Raw genomic sequence first — 24142 nt, 5'->3', positions numbered from 1 at the left:
TACATATATTCTCTTTTCAGATTCTTTTCCATTATAGGTTACTATAAGCTATTGAATATAGTTCCCTGAGCTGTACAATAGGACCTTGTTTATCTATTCTGTATATAGTAGCTTGTATCTGCTAATCCCAAACTCCTAATTTATCCCTTCCCCCTACTCTTTCCCCTTTGGTAACCGTAAGTTTGTTTTCTATGTCTATGAGTCTCTTTCTGGTTTGTAAATAAGTTCATTTGTATTATTTTTTAAGATTCCAAATATAAGTAATATCATATGATATTTTTCTTTATCTGACATGATTCACTTAATATGATCATCTCTAGGTCCATCGATGTTGTTGCAAATGGCACTATTTCATTCTTTTTTATGGCTGAGTAATATTCTATTGTATACACACTACAGCTTCTTTACCCCGTCATCTGTCGATGGACATTTAGATTGCTTCCATGTCTTGGCCATTGTAAATAGTGCTGCTGTGAACATTGGGGTGCATGTATCTTTTTGAATTAATGTTTTCTCTGGATCATATATGAATTTTTGACTATATATACTAGGGGGAAATCTTGTGTTGTACCTAAAACACAGTGTAGTGACAAATAATTATTACCATAAGACTGTGGGCAAAGCTGCTAATGTGTCTAAAACTGCAAAATAGTATGACAAGGAGGGAAGGTATAGCTCAGTGGAAAAGTGCATGCTTAACATGCACAAGGTCCTGGGTTCAATCCCAGCACTGCCATTAAAATAAATAAGTAAATAAATCTTAATTACCTCTGCCTGAAAACAAAATAAACAAACAAACAAAAAATAAATAAAATCTTTTTTAAAAAATAGTATGACAGTGCTTAATTTGGAGCCATGTGACTCCAGAATGATGAGTATAAAATGTGACTCTTGCTCTGTGCCTCTCTGCTTGGAAAGCTCTCAGTGGCTCACGGCCAACCAGAGGATACGATTCAGACTTCCTCACAAGCATGAGCAGTCCTTTGAAACCTGGCCTGTGTGGTTTTTCAGCACTGCATCTCACCTGTCCTCACCTTGCCTTTTGTGTGTTCTTTAGGAATATTGCTTACTTGCCCTGTCCCGGACACACTATACTGTTTTCTCCCACTCTGGTCCCTATGTTCATGTTCCCCACCTTTGTAGAAAGCCAAGGTGATTTTCTGATTTCCCAGAGTGACAGAGCCCCACAGGCACTTGGCTGTCCTTAGTGTCTTTATCAGTGGGTGGAGAAGCATTTGCCTCCCCTGAAAAAATTGGCCGCATACCCACTCCTTTGCCCTTCGGTTTTTATTTGGCAAACAGTTATTGAGAACCTGCAGTTTGTTATTACTGATGTTAGAAGAGGGGTAACATACCAGCTTTGGCCCGTGGAGCTCCCCTTCTGGTAGGGGGAGATTGACTCAAGAAGGCAGTGCCACAGCCTTCTGGTAAGTGTTTTGCTGGGGACAGGAAGGTGTAGAGGCCTCTAGGCTCATACAGGAGGTGCACTGACTTTAGCACCAGAGAACACTCCAGAAGAGACCCCATGTTGGCAGGTCTTTTAGGAGTTGGCACTGGCTTGGCAGAAAGGAGAATAAAAGTAAGTGTTTGAGATAAAATGCTGTTGGTAACCCTTTCTGGGAAATGGGCAAGGGGTTGCTTTAATCAAGTCTGATTCTCACTAGAAGGTAAAATAAACCATTTAAAATTGTATCTTTTCTCCTAGAACCTGTATGTATTTTTAAAAGTGTTATCAGCATTGCAACAAGATGTGACCCAGTTGAAATTGTATCTATTTGCATTGTTTCAGTGATTGTGAGGTGACTTGAAGTGATGTTAAGAAACTTAAAATTCATTTGTGAACATAAATTCTAATTACTAAGAAAGGTTAAGATGATCATAGTTAGATCATTGTGGTAGTTGCTAATTTAAACCTTAATGTTTCTCTTTCTGTCTGTATCCAAAAGGAAAAAAAAAAAAACAGCAAAGCCTTCAATGTGTAAGCTTAAAATTTCAGAATATATTGTAATTACCTCTGTCTTGTTAGTCTTATCTAAAACTAGATCGTAAACTATTTTAAACTTTTGTGTTACTTTTAGAAATACTCTTATGTAATAGAAGAAAACCAGTTGAACAGTTATGGGGCCAGATGAATACAAACTAAAAGTTGATGTTGCTGCTTTTGAAATGAGTTAGTTGCAGATGACTATTAAATGCTGCCGTTTAAATTTAGCAGAACCGTTAGATGTGGGGATTTTTCCTTTTATTAAACAGAAACAAGACCAATAAGGGGGAAGCATCTAGCTTTTCACAGATTTCAGTTTCTAGAATAGCTAAGAAACGTGGTTTTGGTCTGCATGATGAAATGAAAGCAAGTAAGAAGACTCTCTCTTTCAGGTTATGAGAAGACCGATGATGTTTCAGAGAAGACTTCCTTGGCTGACCAGGAGGAAGTAAGGACTATATTCATCAACCAGCCCCAGCTGACAAAATTCTGCAATAACCACGTCAGGTAGGAACTACCTGAGAGTGCCGTGGGGACCGGCTCTCGCCACAGAACTCTGGCAGAGCATCTGCCCTGGCCCGCCAAGGCGAAAGTGCTGGCGAGGAACTTTCAGTTAAACCAATTTAGTATTTAAGAGCTTACTGGAGGCCGTGTGAATCAGCTATGTCTCTGCCTCTAGCCAATAAGGAGATGTTAGTAAGGGTCTAGAAGCAGGAAAGAGCAAAAAGATAAGCGGCTACACTCTGCCACTTCCCCGTATAGTGTCTGAATAATGAGAGCGGTTCATGGGTGAGTGCCTTTGTTTCAAACCTGTTAATAGAACCATGAACTACTTTTGGAGGGGGGTGGTGGTTAGGTTTATTTATGTATCATTAGTTGGTTTTTTTTTTTTTTTTTTTATGGAGGTACTGGGGATTGAACCTAGGACCTCACGCTTGCTAATGAGCACACCCTCTGGCACTGAGCTACACCCTCCTCCCCTGTGAACTGTTGTTTTTGATGAACAAGTTTTAACCTTTTAAAAAAAGTTTGCAGTTCTTCACTTAGAACTCCTTTTTGTTAAATAGCCTTTAAATATTGGCTTTGGATATTTGCAAAATTCAGTGTGGTGTCAAGGAAGGGAGGGCTCTGAGAATTACTTCACTGGTGAATATTTTCATTCCAACAATAATGTAAAAATATTGCTGTTTAGGTACTAGTCACTAAGTGGCCTCTGGAACCAAGAGAACAGCCCCGTGCCCCGTGTCAGCCCAGTGTTTTTCCAGCGATAAAATTCCTAGATTTGTGAAGTGACCGTTTATAATTAATATTTACACCTTCAAGTTCTGGAGTAACTTTTCTGAGCTTGGGGAGTGTGGCATGTGTCCCTTTAACCTCCTTTCTCTTTAATTAACAAGAGGAAGATTGGAGGTTTGATTGTGGACGTGGCTGGTGTGTTGAGTGTGGAGTCCTCGCCACGTTTCTAGAGGAGCCATGAAGAAAAGTTAAGCAGAACCCAGAAAATTCCCCATTCCTCTGCAGTTAGCCAGGGAAGCCAGCTCTAACGTTTCTGGTCCTGCTCAAATTGCTGATTTATTTTTTGCAGTATATTGTTTTCTATTAACGTTATATACTATATTAACTGAAGTTGTTCTTCTTTGTAAGCAAGCTACTGCTAGTCATGTTACACAGGATGATTGGCCAAAGAGAACAAAAGACATAATGCAGAAAATTAAACTCTTACTATTTAGACAGTTCCTTTCATTCAGGTAAATAAATGATCATTTGCAATATTCTCCCAATTAGAAACAGAGGGCAATTTTTCATCATCAAAATTTTCATACGGTGATAACAGAATTTTGTCATGGTGGAGTAATGATGTGTGCTGCTGTTCACTTTGTTTTCTAGCACTGCGAAATACAACATAATCACATTCCTTCCGAGATTTCTCTACTCTCAGTTCAGAAGAGCCGCGAATTCATTTTTTCTCTTTATTGCACTGCTGCAGGTAAAGTCATGTCATTGTAAAACCTTAGTTCAAGGTCATGTGTTCAGTTATTAATAAATATTTTTGTCAAGGGCATGATCAATTTTCCAAAGCTTATCTAAACACAGAGAGATAAGCTGGTTTGGGTGAGCATTTCCAACTCCTGCCGCAAAGCCTGCCATGATACCGCTACCTCGTCAAGCCCTTTCATTCAATCAGCTTATTTTAAACATTCTGTAAACTCGATGTGGCAAGCACTGTTCATTTTGGGTGGTAAAGGGGGATGGAACCTTTTTCTTAAAACATCAGCTTAACATTGTCAATTCTGAACATTGTCAATTCTGAACCTTAGGACATAAGCGTTACCATTTTAAAACCTTTTTTGTTTTCTATTTGGGTTAGTTGTAATCAGAAAACATGTTTTATTTTATTAAAAGGTGGTATATGTTTATGTAAAAAGATAAGAAAACACAACAAACCATAAAGAAAAAGATTTAAACTCTTATTATTCCACCACCCAGAGGCAAGTACTGTCTTAAAATTTGAGTGTATATCCTTCTAGCCTTTTTTTTTCATCCCAAGCATTGTTAACTGACTTAGTTTATAAAAAGAGGATCACAGAGAACATTTGTCTTAGCATCTGCTTTGTTATATAGTAATGTGTGGATATTTTTCCAAGAGATTCATTGTGTTTCTAAAATATCAGTTTTAATGGTTGTATGAAATTGTAGTATATGGATATGCTGGAATTTGGTTAACCAGTCTCCCCTTGTAGGTGTTAGTCCTACACACAACTGCTTGCTGTGAAGCTGATTAGCATCCTCTTTTAGCCACTTATTAGATACATGCAAATTGCCTTACCCAGTGTTAGTCTGCCAGGATAGTGAAATCAATGAAGTGTATCTTAAGAAGCACTAAGAACTTTGTTGTTTTTAAATGTATTATAAACTTTTTAGTTCTTACTGAATTTTATTTTTATTTTTTTCTTCAAATAGCAAATACCTGATGTATCACCAACAGGTCGCTACACAACACTGGTTCCGCTCTTATTTATTTTAGCTGTGGCAGCCGTCAAAGAGATAATAGAAGATATTGTAAGTATTTATTTTTTTCACAAGTAAATGTGACTCTGTTATTTTTATATATGTACTTTGAAATATTAGTTTCTTTCTAAATTAAATACCCATTCAGCTTAAAAGAGTTTTAAAATATGCTCCTACCCCTGGAGTTAATTCTTCTTGATTTCTATAGGAGTAATATTACAGAATGCTTATTACAACGTCCTCTTATGTTTGTACCTTTGTAGTGAAATAAATTCATTTGAATGTAGTAAATAAATTCATTTGAATGTAGTAATTGGCTTGGAGAGAAAAATGTATTTGCACATTTTTTTCAATTACACTCAATTTTCAATTTGAACATTATTTCAAATTAAACAGTACCTCCAAGTTACCTAAATGTAAAGTTTTTTTATATCTATTATTTTTCAATGTATATACCATAGCTTTCCCTTTATTAAGTACCTTTGATTCCTGTTCGTCTCATTTTAGTAGTTCTAAATTTCCTTTTATGAAAAGAACATAACAGCAAATTTGCTATTTTTATTATTCCATAGTAGAGAAAAGGGGAAGTCAGTAACTACTTCAGTCAAGGAAGCTAGTATTTTTTTCTATGTCCTTTAAATAAATATATTGCCTGTCTGAAATGACCTTCTGTCAGGACTCAGGCAAGTCAGATGGTAAGGCAAGGAAAGACTGAGGCATTCTTTAGAAAGCTCTGACTTTCGGGTTGTACAAACACCGCTATTATTTTTGTAAAGAATCAAATTGGATCTCATGAAGAACACATGATCAATAGCATCACTGGCCTATTAGAAATGGGCAAAGTGACCATGCAGATCATCTGCCTCAAAGCTATCCAGCTGTCTAGGAGTGCAGACAGAGGGTGGGCGTGTGTGTGTGTGTGTGTGTGTGTGTGTGTGTGTGTGTGTGTAAAACATAGGCCTCTTGTTGGAAGTGGCATACTTGTGGGGACCACTAGCTAAAAATTCAAGGGACTCTCTTCTCACCCGCATCTCTCCACACAGACATGCCATCCTTTAAACTGTGCTTGGACTTGGCAGTCCATAAAGTTTGGTCTTTACTACAATTTTGTCTCTTTCTTTGCCTTATGTATTCCCTTTTCTTTCTTCATTAACCTAATTTTCATTGAGCATCTGTTATTTACTAGGAGTTGTGCTATTGTTTCTGCAAATTTTTTTTTATTTAATTCCTTCGATAATTTTGAAAATTGGATATTAACCCCATTTTAAAGTTAAGGAAGCTGAGGCTTAGCAAGGTCATGTAACCTGCACAAGAAGTCGATGGAATCAGAATTCCATCCCATCTTCCTGTGTATTATTGTGGTGAGTCACCAACAATAATGTTGATAACATTTATTGAGCTTCTGGGTTCCATGTACTTGTTTTATGTCCTTTTCATTTGTTAAATCTTAAAACAACCCTTTAAAGGATTGTTAATATTATCCCCATTTTACAGATGAGGCAGGGGAGGCACAGAGGGGTAAGGTAACTTGCTGGAGGTCACAGAGCTCAGAACTGAGCTGTGAGAATTCAAACAAGGCAGTTTGGCTCCAAATGCTGCCTTATAATCACTGCTCTAAACTACCTCTCAGTTTTCTTTTCTTTTCCCTAGTGAAACTAAAAGCTCTCCAGCCGTGGTTTCTAGTACTCCTCTCTATGAAAATACATAGTAAATAAAATGGTACCCAAGAAGTTTGGTTGTTTTTAACAGAACTCTTATTGGCGTCATGTAATAATTGAATACTTTAGAAAGCAGCTTTTCAGGCAGTTCATGAAGGATGTAATAATAATATTGTGGGGTAAGAAGAGTATCATGTGAAGTAGTTTTCCAGTAAAATCAGTGCTAAGAAATTGACTAAAATGTTTTCTGAGAATGGTTTGATAAGTTTATATCAGCATAAGGTGACAATGTTTGAAATGGTACTCCCTAGAAAAGGAAAAAAATAAAACAATAGTTTACATAGTTGGACAAAGAGTATCTCTTTCAGTAAATTATAATTAATACATAATTTGTTTACTCAACAAAAATATATGAAGCAGTACTTAGGTACCAGGCATTCATTAGGAATTATATTAGGATGTCTTGCAAGTTTTTGTCCAGGGGGAAGGAAGGGCAGGAGACGCCATTGTTCATGTAGTTACTCAGGGCTGCAGCTAAGTCAGGGCTCAGCTTTGTGGAATATCGGTGGTCACCAGGACAGAGGAGGAGAGAGATGGAAGTCTCACTTCTTCTGCATGTTGGCCCAGAAATGGTACATATCACACATATGCTTACAGCACAATGTTAGAACTAGTGACATGATGAAGGGAGATGTAATCTCAGTCCATGGAATTAGAGGAGAACTAGATATTGGTGAACCTAGTAATGTCTACCACTCTTACATCAGTGAAGAAAACAGAGCCTATATTCTAGTAAACCTTCCTTCATATTCTACTAAACAGCAGTTTTAAAAAATTTATAATGAAACAGTAAGAATTACCTAAGACTTGACCACCCCAGTGCATTTTAACTCTTGATGCTTTAGACACCATCACATAACATGATTTCCTATTTTTATGTGTAAGTAACAAATGACCTAATGCTTATTTGAAAATACTATAAAATTATTGGAGAACTCTTAGTTTAAAAAAAGTCTGCATCATTCAAATGCCAATTCTTATGGTAGGAGTCAAGGTTGTTCATTACATTGTTAATATTCATCATAAAAATCATGCCTTCTTTGCTATACACTTGTTAAGTTAAACACTGATTTACTTTATTCATTATAAAACAAATATTTATTTAAAGTCTGCAGTGTTCAGAGACAAAATACTGGGAATATGCCAGTGAGTAAAAGTAGCCATGATAGAGCTTGCAGTCCAGGACAGGGGGCAGACATTAATCAAGTAACCACATCAGCTGTTACTAGGATTAAATGATGCCCTGAAGTCCTTAGAGCAATGCTAAGTGTGTGGTTAGTGCTGAATGAATGTTAATAATGTTAATCATCATCATCCAAAGATCTTTTTGACCAAAATATGTTAAATGGATTGGAAGGAAAACAAAAAGAATTTTGGTAGTAGTTGGTAGGAAAACATGAAGATGTCTTAGACTTAAGTGGTATTATAAAGATAAAGAAATATGGAAAAATGAATTCAATATATATTTAGGAGTAATATTGACAAGACAACACTATCTGGCTTGCTATATACTCTACATATTTTACTTATTTATTTATCTAATTTTTTATGTTATTAATGTTTTCTCTCCAACCACTGGAATGTAAGTTCCATGAGAGCACGAGTTTTTGTCTCTTGTTCATTGCTCTATCAGTAATAGTAACAGGGCCTGGCACATAGTGGTTTGTAAACATTTATTGGGAGAAGAAATGTATTGGATAGGAGTGAAAGGGAGAGAACGTACTTAGGAAACTCAAGTTCCTGGTTTGTGCAGATGGATGGTATGTGGTTGCATGTCTGAGACAAGTATCAAGTCTTGGGGCTTACAGGCATAGGTTGCCTTTTGAACATAGCTTGCGATGCCTTTGAGACTGCCAGAGGGAGCTGTTAAGGAGACAGCTGGATGTGACTGGGGCTCAGATGAGAGTCTTGGCTGGTATATATTTAGATGATGGTTGTCATTGAAATTGCAGATATGAATGATCAAAGAGAATATAGAATGAGAAGCAGAGAGGGCCAAGGAGTGAGCCTTAAGGAAACCCATCACTGAGAGACAAGAAGGGGCCAAGATGCAGATGGATCACCTGGGCAAGATGTCTTAGGAAATGCCTAGAGGGGAAGGGTTCCCAGGAGGAAGGGGTGGTCAGCACTGCATGCTTAAGTACCCTACAGTTCATGGTGGTCTTTATTCAGTAGAGTTTATTAGAGCACTGTCAATCAGATACTGATAATAATAAATAATTCACGAGCTCTCAGTGATACTGAGTTCTGATTGCAGGACAGTAGAGGCATTTGAGCTCAGAGGATAGCTGTATTAATTTTCTGTGAACTATTTGTTTTAGAAGGAATGATGATCTCTTTAAGATACAAAGTTTTTTTTTTTGTTTTTTGGGTTTTTTTGGCGGGGGATAATGATAAGATTAGAATCTACCTCTCTGGGTTGGATCCTCATGTATCTTCAACACAATTGTTTCTTGACAGGTAACTCAATTTATTTTGTGGTGGGAAGGGTGAGGAGGGGAGGCTTCTGTACAAGAATTCTCTACAGGTGGAAAGTAATGTTCAGAATCTCCTTAGGTTTCACTAAGATTAAATTTCCAGTTTAAGTGGAATGTTTCATTAATTAGCTTTTATTTGTCTCCTTTAGTTGGAAATCTAACCATTGTCTATCATAGATGTGAATTGTTCTGGAAACATTTGCACTGCCTTCAAATATCTAAATTTGCATTGGACTGTTATTTTCGACCAAAATTTATTTTGGGTTACTTTCTAATTTTCTTAATATCTTGATTAACAACAATCACAAAAAAAAAATATTTTAGAGTTTTATCAATCATGGAATCTTCTCCACTGATGCTACAAATTTAATAGAACTTTAAAATTTTATTTAAGAACATTTGCTGGCAAATCATCTGCTTTTGGAAGCAATAATTTGCCTATTAAAAGTCTGCATTATTACACTTTTATTAGTGAGTGTTTCATTATGAGAAAGAACTGTAGTGTGTTCCTGCATGTGGATGTGGCAAGAATCATTTTCAGCAAGCCTCCCACAGAGGCATTCTGAATGCCCTATTTGCATTTTGTGCAGTTCAGTGGCTGATTGTTTGGATGAACTGAGTTCACACTGCCAGCTATTATGCCTCTCCTCGTGAGCATTGCCGGGTCTTGGAGTGCTAATCTACAAGCCCAGGCTTTTCTCTTGAAAAGTGTTTTCATTTGTGCCCTGTGATTCTATAAACCATGTTTCTTCTCGGACGGGGGACTTAGGAATTCGTTTGTTTTACATTCGTGCCAACCCACCTTATAGTTGGGAGTGTGCAGCTAAATCTGACCCTGGGCTTTCTGTGATAGAATCTTTGATTGGTCACACTCAGCACTTTTGTGCAACGTCAGTAGAGGCTGACTTGTTAGACTCGATGCTGCGAGTTCAGACGGAAGCCATGGAAGACCTCTAGTTGAACCATAGAGAAGATAGCTGCTTCTCGCCACGCAGATCCTCACCTTTCCTCTGACCTTCCCTTTCTCTTTCTTACTGCTATAAAATCTTGGCTTATGTAACTCTTCAAACTCACCCGCCTAGACTTAGACTAACTCACTTGTTTACCTTTTAATTTTTTCGTGCTTTGGAGGAAGAAACATGAGGTTCAGCGACTTATGATGGGGGAGGCGGGCTGTGGGGAGCAGTGGAGAGAAGCAGCTTTATGCAAATGGTAGATGTATTTGGTTCTAGTCACTGACAGACATCAACACGTCATTAAATGATAGAGGATGTGCTCAGCTTAATTGGATAATGAATTTCATAAGAAACAATAATTCTGTGCCATTACTAAATGGTAGTTACTACAGATGATTCTCTTGGGCAATCTTCTTATTTAAGTAAGTTATTTAAGACTAAATCAGCCTTTCAGCTCCATCTTTTCTAGTACATTAGTATTTGTAAAACTTTAATCTTACGCATGTGGTAATGTCCTATCTTTCTGAGGACCACACACCTATACTCCAAGAAGAGGACTAGCATATAAAGATGCTGTGGATCACACTTCCAGTTTTTAAATTTCTATATACCCTCTGATTGTTCCCATACCACACCCCTGGCATGGGAACTTCTACAATTGATATGGACATGAAAGGATAAAAGCCTTGAGAAACAGAAGTCAAAAGAAATCTCGGTTTTGTTACAGGTGCTATTTTGTTTTATTAATCTCATACTTGTTTTCACAGTTTTTGTTTTTGCTTTTAAACTTTAGAAACGACATAAAGCTGATAATGCAGTGAACAAGAAACAGACACAAGGTAGGAATTTTATATTTTGTTTCTTGTTATCTATCAAATACGCTCATGCTAATATGTACTAATCACTTCAATTACATATATTCGTGGGAGAGGGTGAGCATCGCGTCCATGTACTCTGCCATCTTGGCAGTCCCCCACAATGGAGAATATTGTGTATCTCTTAAGTTTTTGTTCCAGGGTAGATTCTTGCTTTGTAGCATTTATTAGCATGACACTTAAAAATTCAGATTAGAGTGATTTGCAGGGTAATACTTTTTGAAAAGTAACATTTTTAATACATTTAATGGCCTCATAGCAATGTACTCACAAGTATTGTCCATAAAATCTTCAGTTGTTTTTGACAGTGTTAAAGCAAAATGTCTTTATTTGTGTGTGTGTGATCTGTAGATATTACCTGAGATAAGATTTATAGAAAATAATCAGATATGATGTTTCTTTGGTGGAAGGCATTTTGAAAGCACTTTGAGTTATCCTGGACTTGGAGATGATATGTGCTCCTGAAAGAAATAAAACAGGTAAAACCAGGCCAGCTGCTGGGAAGCGCATCTCATTTTGACATGGCTTTTTTGTTGGGGATCTCATTTTGATGGAATCAAAACCAAAATGACGTTTGATGCAAGCAAATAGACCATTGTGCTCTCAATTAAAAAAAAAAAAAAAAAAACCCAGAAGCATGGGAAACAGATGTCTCATCCCTGAGCTCGCCCCACCTGAGAATCTCATCTCTCTCTCACCTGCCCTGTTGTGATGAGGATGAGCCATGTCTGCCTAAATGGGCTGGTAATTAAAACAGTATTTTTATACGGCATGACTGTTAGGGAACCCTGTCAAAACACCCTGCCTCTTTTCTCACCATCTTCCACCAAAGGGATTATCTGCTGATCTATGATGCATTTGAGGAAGGTGCATTTATTAAAACATTGCCTAATAAATCAACTAAATATTTACTGAGATTATATTTATTATGGGACATATGAAAAAGTGTAAGATGGGAACTATTTAAAAGGTAAAACAATCTTGTGTGGGAAATGAAGGGTTTGGCTGACATGATCTCAGTGTCTCTAGATTTTTGTGGCAAACAGTGGTTCCTGTGTCAAATGTTATATGGATTCAAAAGAAGGAGAGAGAATGGTGGGGTAACTTGAGCTAGATATTGAATTCGAGGAAAATTTTATATGAGCAGAGGTCCCTGGGGAAGACATTACTTGTGTTGTTGAGTGAGAAGGAGGAAGAGAGATTTTCCTGAACGGAGATGAAAAAGGCTGCTGGATTGCTTTGCTGAACCACTATTAGAGTGGAGATATAAGGAGATTTATAGCAAAGAAGAGCAAAGACATGATTAGAAATGTAGGCCAGGGTCAAATTTTACAGGGCCTTGAATGCCAAGCCAAGGAGATTCCAATTTGTCTTATGTATGCTGAGCAGCTGTTGAAGGTTTACAAGCGAAAAAGAGACACTAAGAACATGCAGATTAAAGCTGGAGAACAGAACGAAAGGGAACAGGGGACTATTAGAAGTGTGGGGACTAAGCTGCTCCAGGAGTTTGGGTGGGAAGGGACTACCCCAGGTAATGAAAGGGGAAAAAACCCAAGTATGTCAGGTACTGGTATTTTTGGTGATGTGCAAGTTTTTGTGTTTGTTGCCATGTTGCTCAGAATATTCAGTAACAGCTTTTGAACTAAAAATATGTAACTATTTTTTCCCAGTATGTAACGTGTCTTGTACCAGCGGGCTCCTATCCTCAGGGACTGGCATTCACTTATTTTCAAGTCTTGGCCCGAGAAGTCGACGCTGTACGGGTGAAGAGTCGCTGTCATATTCAGGATGATTTTAGGCTACTCCATCCTGTATTCATGGGTTCTCTGGTTTTCCAGACACTTGCCTACTCCCAAAAATACTTCCTTTTGTCTACTCTTCAGAGAAAATATTCTTTCTTGGTTACCATTCTTGGTTCAGCAGTTCATTGTGGGCTGACAGGATTAGCTTAGCCCTATGGCTAGAAATGAAGAATAGGCAAGTGAGAGGAAAGGCTTCTACAGTATTTAAAACTCATGTCGAAAATAAACTATCAGGGCCTACATGTAAAGACCATTTTAAGTCAGCAGAATTCTTAGAAATCCCATATCTAAGAAACGATGGCCTTAGTTTGATACTTGAAATTGTTTTCCAAGAGAAGGGAATCACTTTTTTCTTTGCCTAGATCAAGTATTGATCATCTTTTTAGTTTTGCATTTGTTAGGAGATAACAGAAATGTTCATAGGATTTACAGGATGCTGTTACAGGGTGCTGTTTGCGGTCAGATAGCTCTAATTGCTTTATATGAAAGCCATCTGTTGTCATTAGACAAGAATGAAATTCAGTTTGCTTTCCTGAGTTGAGGCAGCGATGGGTGTAGGAGTGGAAAGGGGGTTACTTTTGGCAGATAATTAATTTTTGACAGACATTTGAAGTATTTAACATAAAATTTTATTTTCTAAATGTTTACCAAGACCATGCAGTACATAAAAGGACACCTTTCCCTCGGATTCAAATGTTAATCTGTCTACATTCTTAAAGAAATGATTATCTTCTCTCCTTATTTTGATCTGAGGCACCAGAAAGTGACTTTTCTCTGTCTTTGCCTTGTGACTTCAGAAATATAAATCTATAATTTCATTTACAACATTTTCAGCCATTTACTGTGAACTGGTACCTGTCTGATGCCTCACCTTCACGAATTAATGAACTCGATCACGTGTTATATTATGGATTCTGCAGAAGGCAGGTCCACCCTCTCCCTCATCTTTGTGTCTGCACAGCTGTAGCATCCGCCCCTTCCTTAGCAGGTGCTCTGTGTGAGTGAGTTAACCATTCTCTGTATAGATACTGCTGTGCAAATAAGGAAGCAAGAAGAGAGCAGAAATGAAAAGAGCCTTGTTGGAAATTCATTATCTAGGGTGTGAGCAAGATGAAAAGCAGTATTTTTTAAAACGCTGTGTCTCAGACTGTTTCATAGGCACTGATTTCAAAAAGAGAGAAAAAACTAATACAGTGGAAGTTCTTGCTGCCTCTTTACTTTCGCTGTTGAAGTCATTACATCATCATTTTAGTCTGCTCTGCCTCCTGTGAACACAGTATGTATCCATTTATTACTTCTGTTACCCGAAGCCTCAGAGCACTGTCATATTCAGAATGCCCTGGCTTTCCTGGCATGTAAACTTACCTTCATTTTTTCCTGATTGCTTCCTCAGTATTTGAACTCGCAGTATTTGACATATCCTCTTCCATGTGTCTACACACACACTGGAGGCAGTCTCTCAATGTATTCCTGAATTGCTTTTTTTTTTTGCCTAATCTGGCTCTGCAGAATTTTGTAAATTATACACTGGTAGTTATCATTATAATATGTATATTGAAGCCAATCCCTGTATGAATTTGTTGTGATGGTTGAGCTACTTCTTTTATTAAATTATAAATATATGCTTTTTAAAATGAAATACTATTATGGTCAGCATGCCAAGTATTTCAAGTGGAATGATAGATTTGCATAAAATCACAATATGGAGGCCTGGGAAAGGATAGGATGGAGGTACGGACTAAGGTAATTGGGATCTAAAAAATTGAAATTAAAAATGCCTCTTAGTGAAGTAAGTTTGCTTTTTTAAAATCCCAGGCTTGGATATATTCTCTGAAGGTTGGTGCACATACCTTCTGCAGGGGTGCATGTCTGGGAGACGCCTGTGGCCTCTGGCAGCACATCAGTCACCTGGCTGGATGCTGCAGGGGAATGAGGGCCACCATGACCACAGTTAGATTGTTTCATACCTTGTAGGTATTAGATTAGAATAAGTCTTCAATAAAGTAGTTTTGCTGTGTTTAATTTAATTTAGAAAAAGACAGCATGAGATTCTTCTTAACTAGGCACATAGCTAAAAACAATAGCTCTCATCTCCACCTGTATCCTCCTTCCCTGGAGCTCCTTCAGCCTTTGCAGAAGTGGTGTTGAGTTGGTGGTGGCTGATAACCGCTAACAGGGCGACTTCCCTGCAGGATACAGAGTTGCTTATCTTCGACTGGAAGCTACTTCATCTTTAAAGTCCTTTATGGAAAAGGTGTTGAGTTGGTGTGGGTTGAATACATTCTAGGTTGTTAAGCCTGAAATGACCTAATAGGGCTGAGTCCATCTGGTTGAATTTATTACCTGCAAAGGGACTTAAAATAGCACCACTTTCCTGACTTATTGAAAAAGCCACTGTGCAGCCTTTTTGTCTCCCTGGAGGTGTCTCCACACCTGGTCCGTCCATAGGCCTAAACCTGTACTCTACAGCATGTACATCACTTGCCTAAAACAGTTCTTAGGAAGTATTGTTTCCATGAGCTTAAAAATTGGACTTAAAAATTAAGTGCATATATGGCCTAAAGGATGTTTTCAGACACCTCTAAGATTTTTTTTTAACTGAGTTATAGTCAGTTTACAATGTAGAGCTTAATTTTTCAGTTATACATGAACATACTTATATTCATTGTCACATTCTTTTTCATTGTGAGCTACCACAAGATCTTTTGTATATATTTCCCTGTGCTATACAGTATAATCTTGTTTATCTATTCTACACATGCCTGTCAGTATCTACAAATTTCGAACTCCCAATCTGTCCCTTCCCACCGGCAACCACAAGTTTGTATTCTATATCTGTGAGTTTGTTTCTGTTTTGTATTTATGTTCATTTATTTTTTTAGATTCCACATATGAGCGATCTCATATGGTATTTTTCTTTCTCTTTCTGGCTTAATTCACTTAGAATGACATTCTCCCGGGACATCCATGTTGCTGCAAATGGCATTATGTTGTCGTTTTTATGGCTAAATACTATTCCATTGTATAAATATATGACATCTTTATGCAGTCATCTGTTAATGGACATTTAGGCTGTTTCCATGTCTTGGCTATTGTAGGTAGTGCTGCTATGAACATTGGGGTGCAGGCAGACACCTCTAAGATTGTTAATATCTTCAAATTAAAATTTAAAAATCTTAGGATTTTATAAATTGAACTGGTCAGATACTTTCAGCAGTAGCCCTGGGTGAAGAGGAGGTATTTATTTGTGGGGAAGTACAACCCTATATTGTCTTTCATTTGTCCTATAAATAAAAGTTGCACACCCAGTTGCAAAACCCACTAGGGAAACTGAGGGCCATAGTTAAAGTGAAAGGAGAAAAATAGGTGTGATCCAAAGTTAGAATGTTTATTATTTCAGTTCAGTAAGTCTTTATTGAACATCTACCTTGTGTAAGACCCAGTGCAGAAAATGCATAAAGAAACCAGGCTTCATTTTTGCCCTACAGGAAATTAGAATCCGGTAGGGGAGATAAGATACTTGCTGATACTATGATACAAGATAGAAAAACTAATAAAGGCCAAATGAGAGAGACGGGAATTCAGAAATGCCACATGCAAGGTTTGTAAAGTAAGCAGAGCTGTCAAGATGGGTGCAGGAGGAAGTGGGAAGGCCTGAGATATTTTCTGGGCATAGCAAATACAGTTGTCCCTCAGTATCCATGGGGAATTGGTTCCAGGACCCCCTCCACTCAGGTACCAAAATCTGAGGATGCTCAAGTCCCTTATGTAAAATGGCGTGGTAGGTGGTGGATGCAGAAACCGTGGATACAAAGGGCTGAATATAGTCTGTTTTGGCTGCAGTATAGCATACACGGCAGGGAGCAGTGGGGGCTGGGACAGGAAGGCACATTAGGGTCATAATTCGGAGGCTTTTGAAAACCGGGGTGAAGAACTTGGAGAGAACTACTGAAGAGTACAGCTAGGTTCCCAGTTGTGCTTTTGAGCAAAGAATGTGACAGCTGTATGGGGATGGGTGGGGTGAGGCCAAAGGAAGACTGCCTTTTGATTAATTAGGGAAGAGGGAAAGGGCAGTGACAATGAGAAGACAAAGGAGAATACACAGTGGATAGATCCAACTCGGCTTGGCAAAGGAGGGGAAACCCCATCAAACACTGCTGAGTTAAAAGAGGACCAGGATTGTGAGGCCCACTAATCGAGCATTTAAGAAGTCATCAAATAGATAAGCAGTAAGGATTTACTGTATAGCACAGGGAATTATACTCAATATCTTGTATAACCTATAATGGAAATATAATCTGAAAAAAACTGAATTACTGTGCTATACACCTGAAACTAAACAATATTGTAAATCAACTGTACTTCAATTTAAAAACAAAAAAGTCACCGTTCTTAATTGGAGTTCTGATTCCAAACTGGAGAGCAGTTGTGGAGCTCTGAGAACTGAAGCCTGGTTGCAGGGAAGGGTGGAATGACTGGTGAGGCAGTGGAGGGAGATTTTTCTTTCAAGGAATTTCTTCATTACATAAAGGAAAAAGCAAGTGTTTCATGGTGGTGAGCAGGATTGAGGGAAAATATTTTGACAAAGGAAATTGTTGACCCTTGTGCTCTGGTCACATCATCTCACACATATTTTTTTTTTAATAAGTCACTGGTTCTCAAACAGCTTGCCGGGACCCACCCCTGTAGTTTCTGTAGGCCTTGCACAGGATCCCAGCATCTCACTGCTAAGAAATGCTCGGTGAGGCTGATTGCTAGTGCTGACCACTGTTAAAGGTTTTATAAGTGAGTTGATAGAAGTGATATCAACTCACTGGAAATCTCTTCAGAGAATGTGGACGAGTGGGGAACTGAGGACTTCCCTGTTGTCTTTTGTGTTAAGACCCCAAGCAGACTGTTGCTTAACTTGACCTTTGTAGACACGTTCGTGCAGGAGACCTCTGTGCAATGTCAGTTTGTTGCACAAGAGATTTTTGCCTTCAAGTTGTCTTTGTAAGTAAGGGTCTGCGTAGTGGACCAACTTGATGCTTTAACGTGGCTCTGTTGGTTTTCCTTCTCGGCCTGTTTCAAAGTCAGAGTTCAGTCAGTTGCACTCTTAACCTTGTTGGTGAACTGAAGTTCCTCTTCAGGGCTTACTCCCACCTAGAAATTGCAGCATACTGCCTTTTCTGTGATTTCTCTGTCTTCTGTGACAGCGGTGGTGCCCATTGTCCTTTTGGACAACTTGCCTCTTGTTACACACTTCAAGAAGTGGCTTGATTGCTCAGGAACGGCCCCAGTGGTAGACGAGTTCGATTGCAGGGCTGGCGGCTTCTCTCAGAGAAGCCAAGCTGGCACCTGTACCCTTACGATGAGTCCTGAGAGACTGACAGTTGCTCCAGGGCCTTTGATCTGATCAGCAGATTCCCAAGGGACTCTAACAGAATGTTTTCATTTCGAGAAAGAAAACCCATTACAACAAAGCTGTTCAGTGGCATCCTGCTAAGTAAAGGCAGGTCACACTTGAGGTGCTGAGCCCTCCCATGCATGCTGTCAGACTAATTAGCCTGTGTGGAAACTGTGGCAGGTGTGTTTGGGGAACTGGGGAGAAGTGGAGGAGCTTTGCATTTAAAAGAAGGAGCTGTTAAAGCGTCATAAGACAGGCCATTGTCAGCTCTGTCCTTGCATGCTCTGTCCCCTCTGTCCCTACCAGGCTTCACTAATCACCTCCTCCGTGGCTTCCCTTCTTGACCTCTTACACTCCAAAGTTGTAAAGTAGGTGTACTTTTGGCGCAAGAAAGCTAAAAATTCAGCAAAAGACCCGGCATTTTTCCTTGTTTCCTCTACACCTGGTTCGAGCCAGGTCAGAGGAAGTCAGCGGTTAAAAAATAACTAGGTTACTGTTTTAGTCACCAGCATGTGACGTGGTCTATTTTAATTGTTCTCCAGTTGGCCACTTAGGAACCAGTTCAGAAGTAGAAACAACAATGAACTGTAACCGACTTTTATCCTTGACCAGTATTCAAGCCTTGATTTGTATGTTGTGAGTTGATTTTCAACTTCACCAGAATTCTGCATTGTTCTCCATATCCTAAGATGGGTCTAGCCGCAGATTTGAAGAAGCTGTGCACTTCGAGCTTTTATTTCTGTGTTCCAGTTTCGTATTTCAAAAACAAATGAATTGGGGTTGGGGGAGGGGGCGGTGGATAGAAACATATCCTTAGTTCTAAGAAGCCTCCAGGAAAGCTGATGCTACAGGTCTCTGGACAACCTGTTGAGTAGCAAGGTTCTGTGCTATATCCAGAGATGTGTTGCTCTACTTAGTTAGAATTCTAACTCAGAGTAGGACATAAAGGTAATTTACACTTGGAATAATCCAGGCCATGGAAGCTTTCAGAATAAATACCAAATGCCCATCAGATGGACAAAATTCAGATGGCTGATAGCAATTTGTGCCTTTCTGAGTTCATAGTCAGTGGAACCTCACGTAGTGCTGGTGACAGTGTGGATCGCAGCAGGGAAGTCATGTAGTTGTGTATGATGAAAGTATAAATGCAAATGCCCTTGAGCTAGCAGCACTCTTTGGGGACCCTCTCCTGTGGAATATAATCATGTGGATATATTTCAGTGTTGTTTGAGGTGGTAGAAAAAAATAGAAGTCAGAATTTCCATCAACAGGAGGATAGTTGACTATACTATGATACAGCTGTTGTGTAAAACAGAGCTGTTTTGCAGCTGGACTGGAATCGCTCTCTGCTTGTCTCAGGGACATTGGGAATTGTGATGCCCAACCTTGGCCACGAGCAAGACGAGATGGACTCCCTGGTGAATTAACACGCTGTGTAGGGTTTGAAACTCCCTGGAGCATCTGAAACTAGCCTCTCTGCTCAGTTTAAGGATGTATATAGATTGATGGCTTACCTGGTTTTACCTGTTACATAGCCTAGCTTATCTCATTGGCTAGAGGGTATAAAAGACCCCCTGGAAGCTTTTCCCCAGGCTTCCCTGAAATAAAGATTTATTGTACATATCATAGAGGTTCAAAATTCTTGCCCTAGGTGGATGGAAAGGGACCCCAGGGGACTGTGCCTAGAAATTTCCAGGCCCCTGATGCTTACCTAGGCTTTTGTTTTCCTGCTGTACCATATCCTCTACTTTGATTAAAGCTTTTTATGAATACACCGTGGGGAGTCTTGTGAGTCTATTCAATTATCTGACCCATCGTACACTGGATTGTTTTTCAAAAATAAGCCGTCTTTATACTTTGTCCTGAAAGTATCTTTTGTTAAGTGGGAAACCAAGTTGCAGAGAAATACATTTTTAAAAAGAAAGAAAACAAATATGCACATGTTTGTCCAGGGAAAGGTATGTGAAGGGTGCATCAATTAGCATTCCTTACCTTGAGAAAGTGCCGTGAGATGAGGGAATCTCAGCTTTTCCTTTATGTAAATCCTGTTGGCTTGTACATTGTTGGCTGAATACGTATTTAAAAGTTTCTTAGACATGTACATTTTGCAGTAAGCTGTATTTTCCAGTGTATGTCTTCAGTGATGAGCAGAGAGGAACCGTTTAGTTGGAGAATAGGGGAGAAGAGAGTAGCTGGATGTACTGTTTGGGTGGAGGCAGACATCCCCTAGGGGATGGGGGGACAGGTTAATTAATAGAGGGAGAAAAGTGCAGAAGGGTCAGTTAGGGGGAGGTAGATAGGGTTCAATGTGCATAGAGAAGCCATCTGAGCAGGGTTGAGGGGAATGAGCAGATAACGAAGATGGAGAAGTGAAGCAGATTTGGATGGTTTCCGTGGAAATGCCGCAGGCTGCCACCCTTCTTCGTGGAGCAAAGATTCCCTGGCACGGTCTGCTGAGTTTGGGCAGCCTGTTGTGACATCTCCCATCCTGGCAAGTGGCACCCAGTAGAGTGATTCCAGACTATTTTTAGATGTGAACGGACAAACATCTTGGAAGTGGCAGCATTTCACAGAGGGCTAGTTCAGATTTCAGAGCTGGATAGGGTGGCCCAGAGCTGACATCAGAGGACGTTCATGTCCCAAACACATAAGAACATTAGTGCATCTAACTGTTGTGTAACTGCTTCCAGTGGCTCACACTGGAGTCATTTTAGGAACTTATAAAACTGAGGAGTCTATTTTAAGCAAATGTTTAAATAGTTCATTGGCATCATTTTATGTAGCTTTTTTTAATAGAGCTATAATTCACATACCATAAAATTCATTATTTTCAAGTATATAGTTCAGTGTTTTTCAGTGTATTCACAGTTATGCACCCATCGCCACTATCTGATTCTGGAATATTTTCATTACCCCAAGAAAGAAACCCCATACATATAAACTGTCAGTCCCCACTGTCCCCTTCCATGAGCCCCTAACAACCACGAATCTACATTCTGTCTCTATGAATTTTTCTATTCTGGGTATTTTCTATAAATGGGATCATACAATATGTAACGTTTTGTATCTGCTTCTTTCACTTAGCATATCTTCAATATTCATCCGTATTATAGCATGTATCAGCATTTCATTCCTTTTTATGGCTGAATAATATTCTGTTGTATGGGTATACCTCTTTTGTTTATCCATTAATTGGTTGATGGACATTTGTGTTGTTTCCACTTTTTGCCTATTATGAATAATGCTGCAATGAACATTTGTGTATAAGTTTTTGTGTGTACATATGTTTTCAGTTCTCTTGGATATACACTTAGATGTGGAATTTCTGTATCTCATGATAGCTCTGTGCTTAACTTTTTGAGGAAATGCCAAAGTGTTTTCCTATTGTTTTATACATTGTATATATATTGTTTTTAACATGAGATCTACTAGGAGCGGGGTTGTATATTTCATAAATCTGTATAACTATACCATGGCTTCATATAGTCCCAAACACATAGCAACATCAGTGGATCCAGCTTTCCATCCAGCAGGTGTTGACCGAACACTTTTGTGTTCCTGCATTGTAATGCTGGGAACATAGCAGTGAACAGAATAGAAAAAATTCCTGTTGTCACAGATCTTGGAGTCTAGGGGAGAAGAAAATCTTTAGTAAATCCTCTCTCAACTAAATATATAGTAAAACTGTCACAAGTGCTCTGAAGGAGAAGTGTAGGAAGCTCACTTAGACTTGAGGGGAGTGGTAAAAGAGTAGTGTCAAAAAATGTCCCCTGAGAAAGTGGTGTTAAAGCTGAGATCTGGAAGACGTATGGAAGTTATCTAGGTGAGGATGGAGGAAAAGTGTGTGCCAGTCATGGAAACGTGTGCATAGGATTTGAGGCTGGGAAGAGCAAGCTGCTTTCATCAGGGTGGACACAGGACAGGGGCAGAGGGTCATGATGGAGAGGAGGCAGGTGCTGCTTCGTCAGAAACCTTCTAGATGTTTGAACTTCATTTTACCAGCCAAGAGAAGCCAGTTGAAGAGTTCTAAGCAAGGAGTGACCTAGTCTTGTATATGTATGTGTGTAGAGATATATGCATTTAATCCATGTATACATAATAATCCATAATTGTACTTATATGTAAAATCATTGTACTTAGCCATTATAGCTATGCCATAGAAACTAAATTAAATCAAGAGCGAATGCAGGAAACTGGTGTTGAGGCTAATTCAGAGCTCCATTTGGGAGTAGGAGTGCTTGAAGTAGGGATGCTGGGGTTGGTGATGGTGGAGGAGATAAAAGTTGGCAGGATTTGAGATGCTTAGGGCATGAAATCAACAGGATATTTTTAGTAGTAAAAACTATTCGTGATTTCCAAAGGTTTTTTTGTTTCTTTGCATAAGAACAGCAGAGTTTAAAAATAGTGGGATAAACTGTGAGGCATATGTGCATAATAGAACTGCCAAAAATCATAATTCAGCATTGTTAACAAACAGAAATTAAGTTTATTAGAAAGTATTGCTACAAAAACAAAACCAAAAAACCCTACCTGAGTAAGTGAATTTAACAAAATTACACAATGACAAAGTCATTGTATGAAAGTTTAATGCATTTCTATATACTACCAGTGACTAACTGGAAAATGGGGTAAAAAATATAAGAAAAAGATCATCAAATATCAAAAATTAAATCTAATGAAAGAGCCAAACACTGTTAACTACAAAAACGTACTGGTGAAAATTTATGAAGACATAAATAAATGGGGAGGTATAGCCTGCCCATGAATTGAAAGAATCAAGCTCCAAGTCAAAGTCCCAGGAGTCTGGGGGATTTTTCTTTTCTTTTCTTTTTTTTAAAGAATTAACAATTTCATTCTTAAATCACATGGAAATGCAAAGAACTCGAAATGTGTATGTTTTCAAATTAGAGTTTTTGTCTTTTTTGGATAGATGCCTAGGAGTGGGATTGCTGGATCATATGATAGCTTTCTTTTTGATTTTTGAAGGAATCTCCATACTGTTTTCCATAGTAGTTACACCAGTTTACATCCCCACCCACAGTGTAGGAGGGCTCCCTTTTCTCCACACTCTCTCCAGCATTTATTATCTGTAGACTTTTTGATGATGGCCTTTCTGACTGGTGTGAGGTGACACCTCATTGTGGTTTTGATTGGCGTTTCTCTCACAATCAGGAATGCTGAGCATCTTTTCATGTGATCGTAGCAGCACTGTTTACGATAGCCAAGACGTGGAAGCAACCTAAATGCCCATCACCAGACAACTGGTTTAAGAAGATGAATATGTGTGTGTGTATATATATACATGTGCACACAATGGCATATTAAAGAGTGAAATATTGCCATTTGCAGCAACATGGGTGGGCCTAGAGATTATCATACTAAATGAACTAAGTCAGGCAGAGAAAGACAAATCTTATATGATATCACTTATATGTGGAATCTAAACAATAATACAAATGAATCTATATACAAAACAGAAACAGACTCACAGAAAACAAACTTAAGATTCCCAAAGGGGAAAGGGATGGGGAGGAAGGATAGATTAGGAGTATTGAATTAAAAGATACAAACTGCTATATGTAAAATAGATAAACAACAAGGATTTACTGTTTAGCATAGGAAGCTGTATTTAATCTCTTGTAATAACCTATAATAGAAAAGAATCTGGGAAATATATACATGTATAGCTGAATCACTTTGCTGTATACCTGAAACTAATACAACATTGTGAATCAGCTATTCTTCAATTGAGAAAAATTGATTCCAGAAGAAAATCCCTCCCCCCAAAAATAGCCAAAACAATATTAAAAAAGAACAACATAGGATGGCTGTCTGACTTCAAAACTTGCCATGAAGTTACAGTGATCAAGGTGGTGTGTACTGGTGTGAAAATATGTAAACTGATGAGTGGAATAAATACAGAATCCGTAAGTTG

At 38.6% G+C, this 24142-nt stretch overlaps 1 protein-coding gene across 4 annotated transcripts in view; it reads left to right on the top strand.

Moving 5' to 3' along the window:
• The window catches only part of ATP8A1 (ATPase phospholipid transporting 8A1), a 218494-nt gene that overhangs the window by 28353 nt on the left and 165999 nt on the right, over positions 1-24142 (top strand). For all 4 annotated transcript variants that reach the window (XM_032496806.1, XM_032496817.1, XM_032496809.1 and 1 more), the window contains exons 2-5: positions 2377-2491; positions 3872-3971; positions 4946-5044; positions 10938-10983. In XM_032496806.1, coding sequence (XP_032352697.1) covers positions 2377-2491; positions 3872-3971; positions 4946-5044; positions 10938-10983 — 360 coding nt within the window. The remainder of the gene's footprint in view (positions 1-2376; positions 2492-3871; positions 3972-4945; positions 5045-10937; positions 10984-24142) is intronic.

Source organism: Camelus ferus, chromosome 2 (assembly GCF_009834535.1).
Source record: "Camelus ferus isolate YT-003-E chromosome 2, BCGSAC_Cfer_1.0, whole genome shotgun sequence".
NCBI lineage: Eukaryota > Metazoa > Chordata > Mammalia > Artiodactyla > Camelidae > Camelus > Camelus ferus.
Note: the sequence above shows the minus strand (reverse complement) of the source record. Positions and strands in the feature narration are given on the sequence as shown.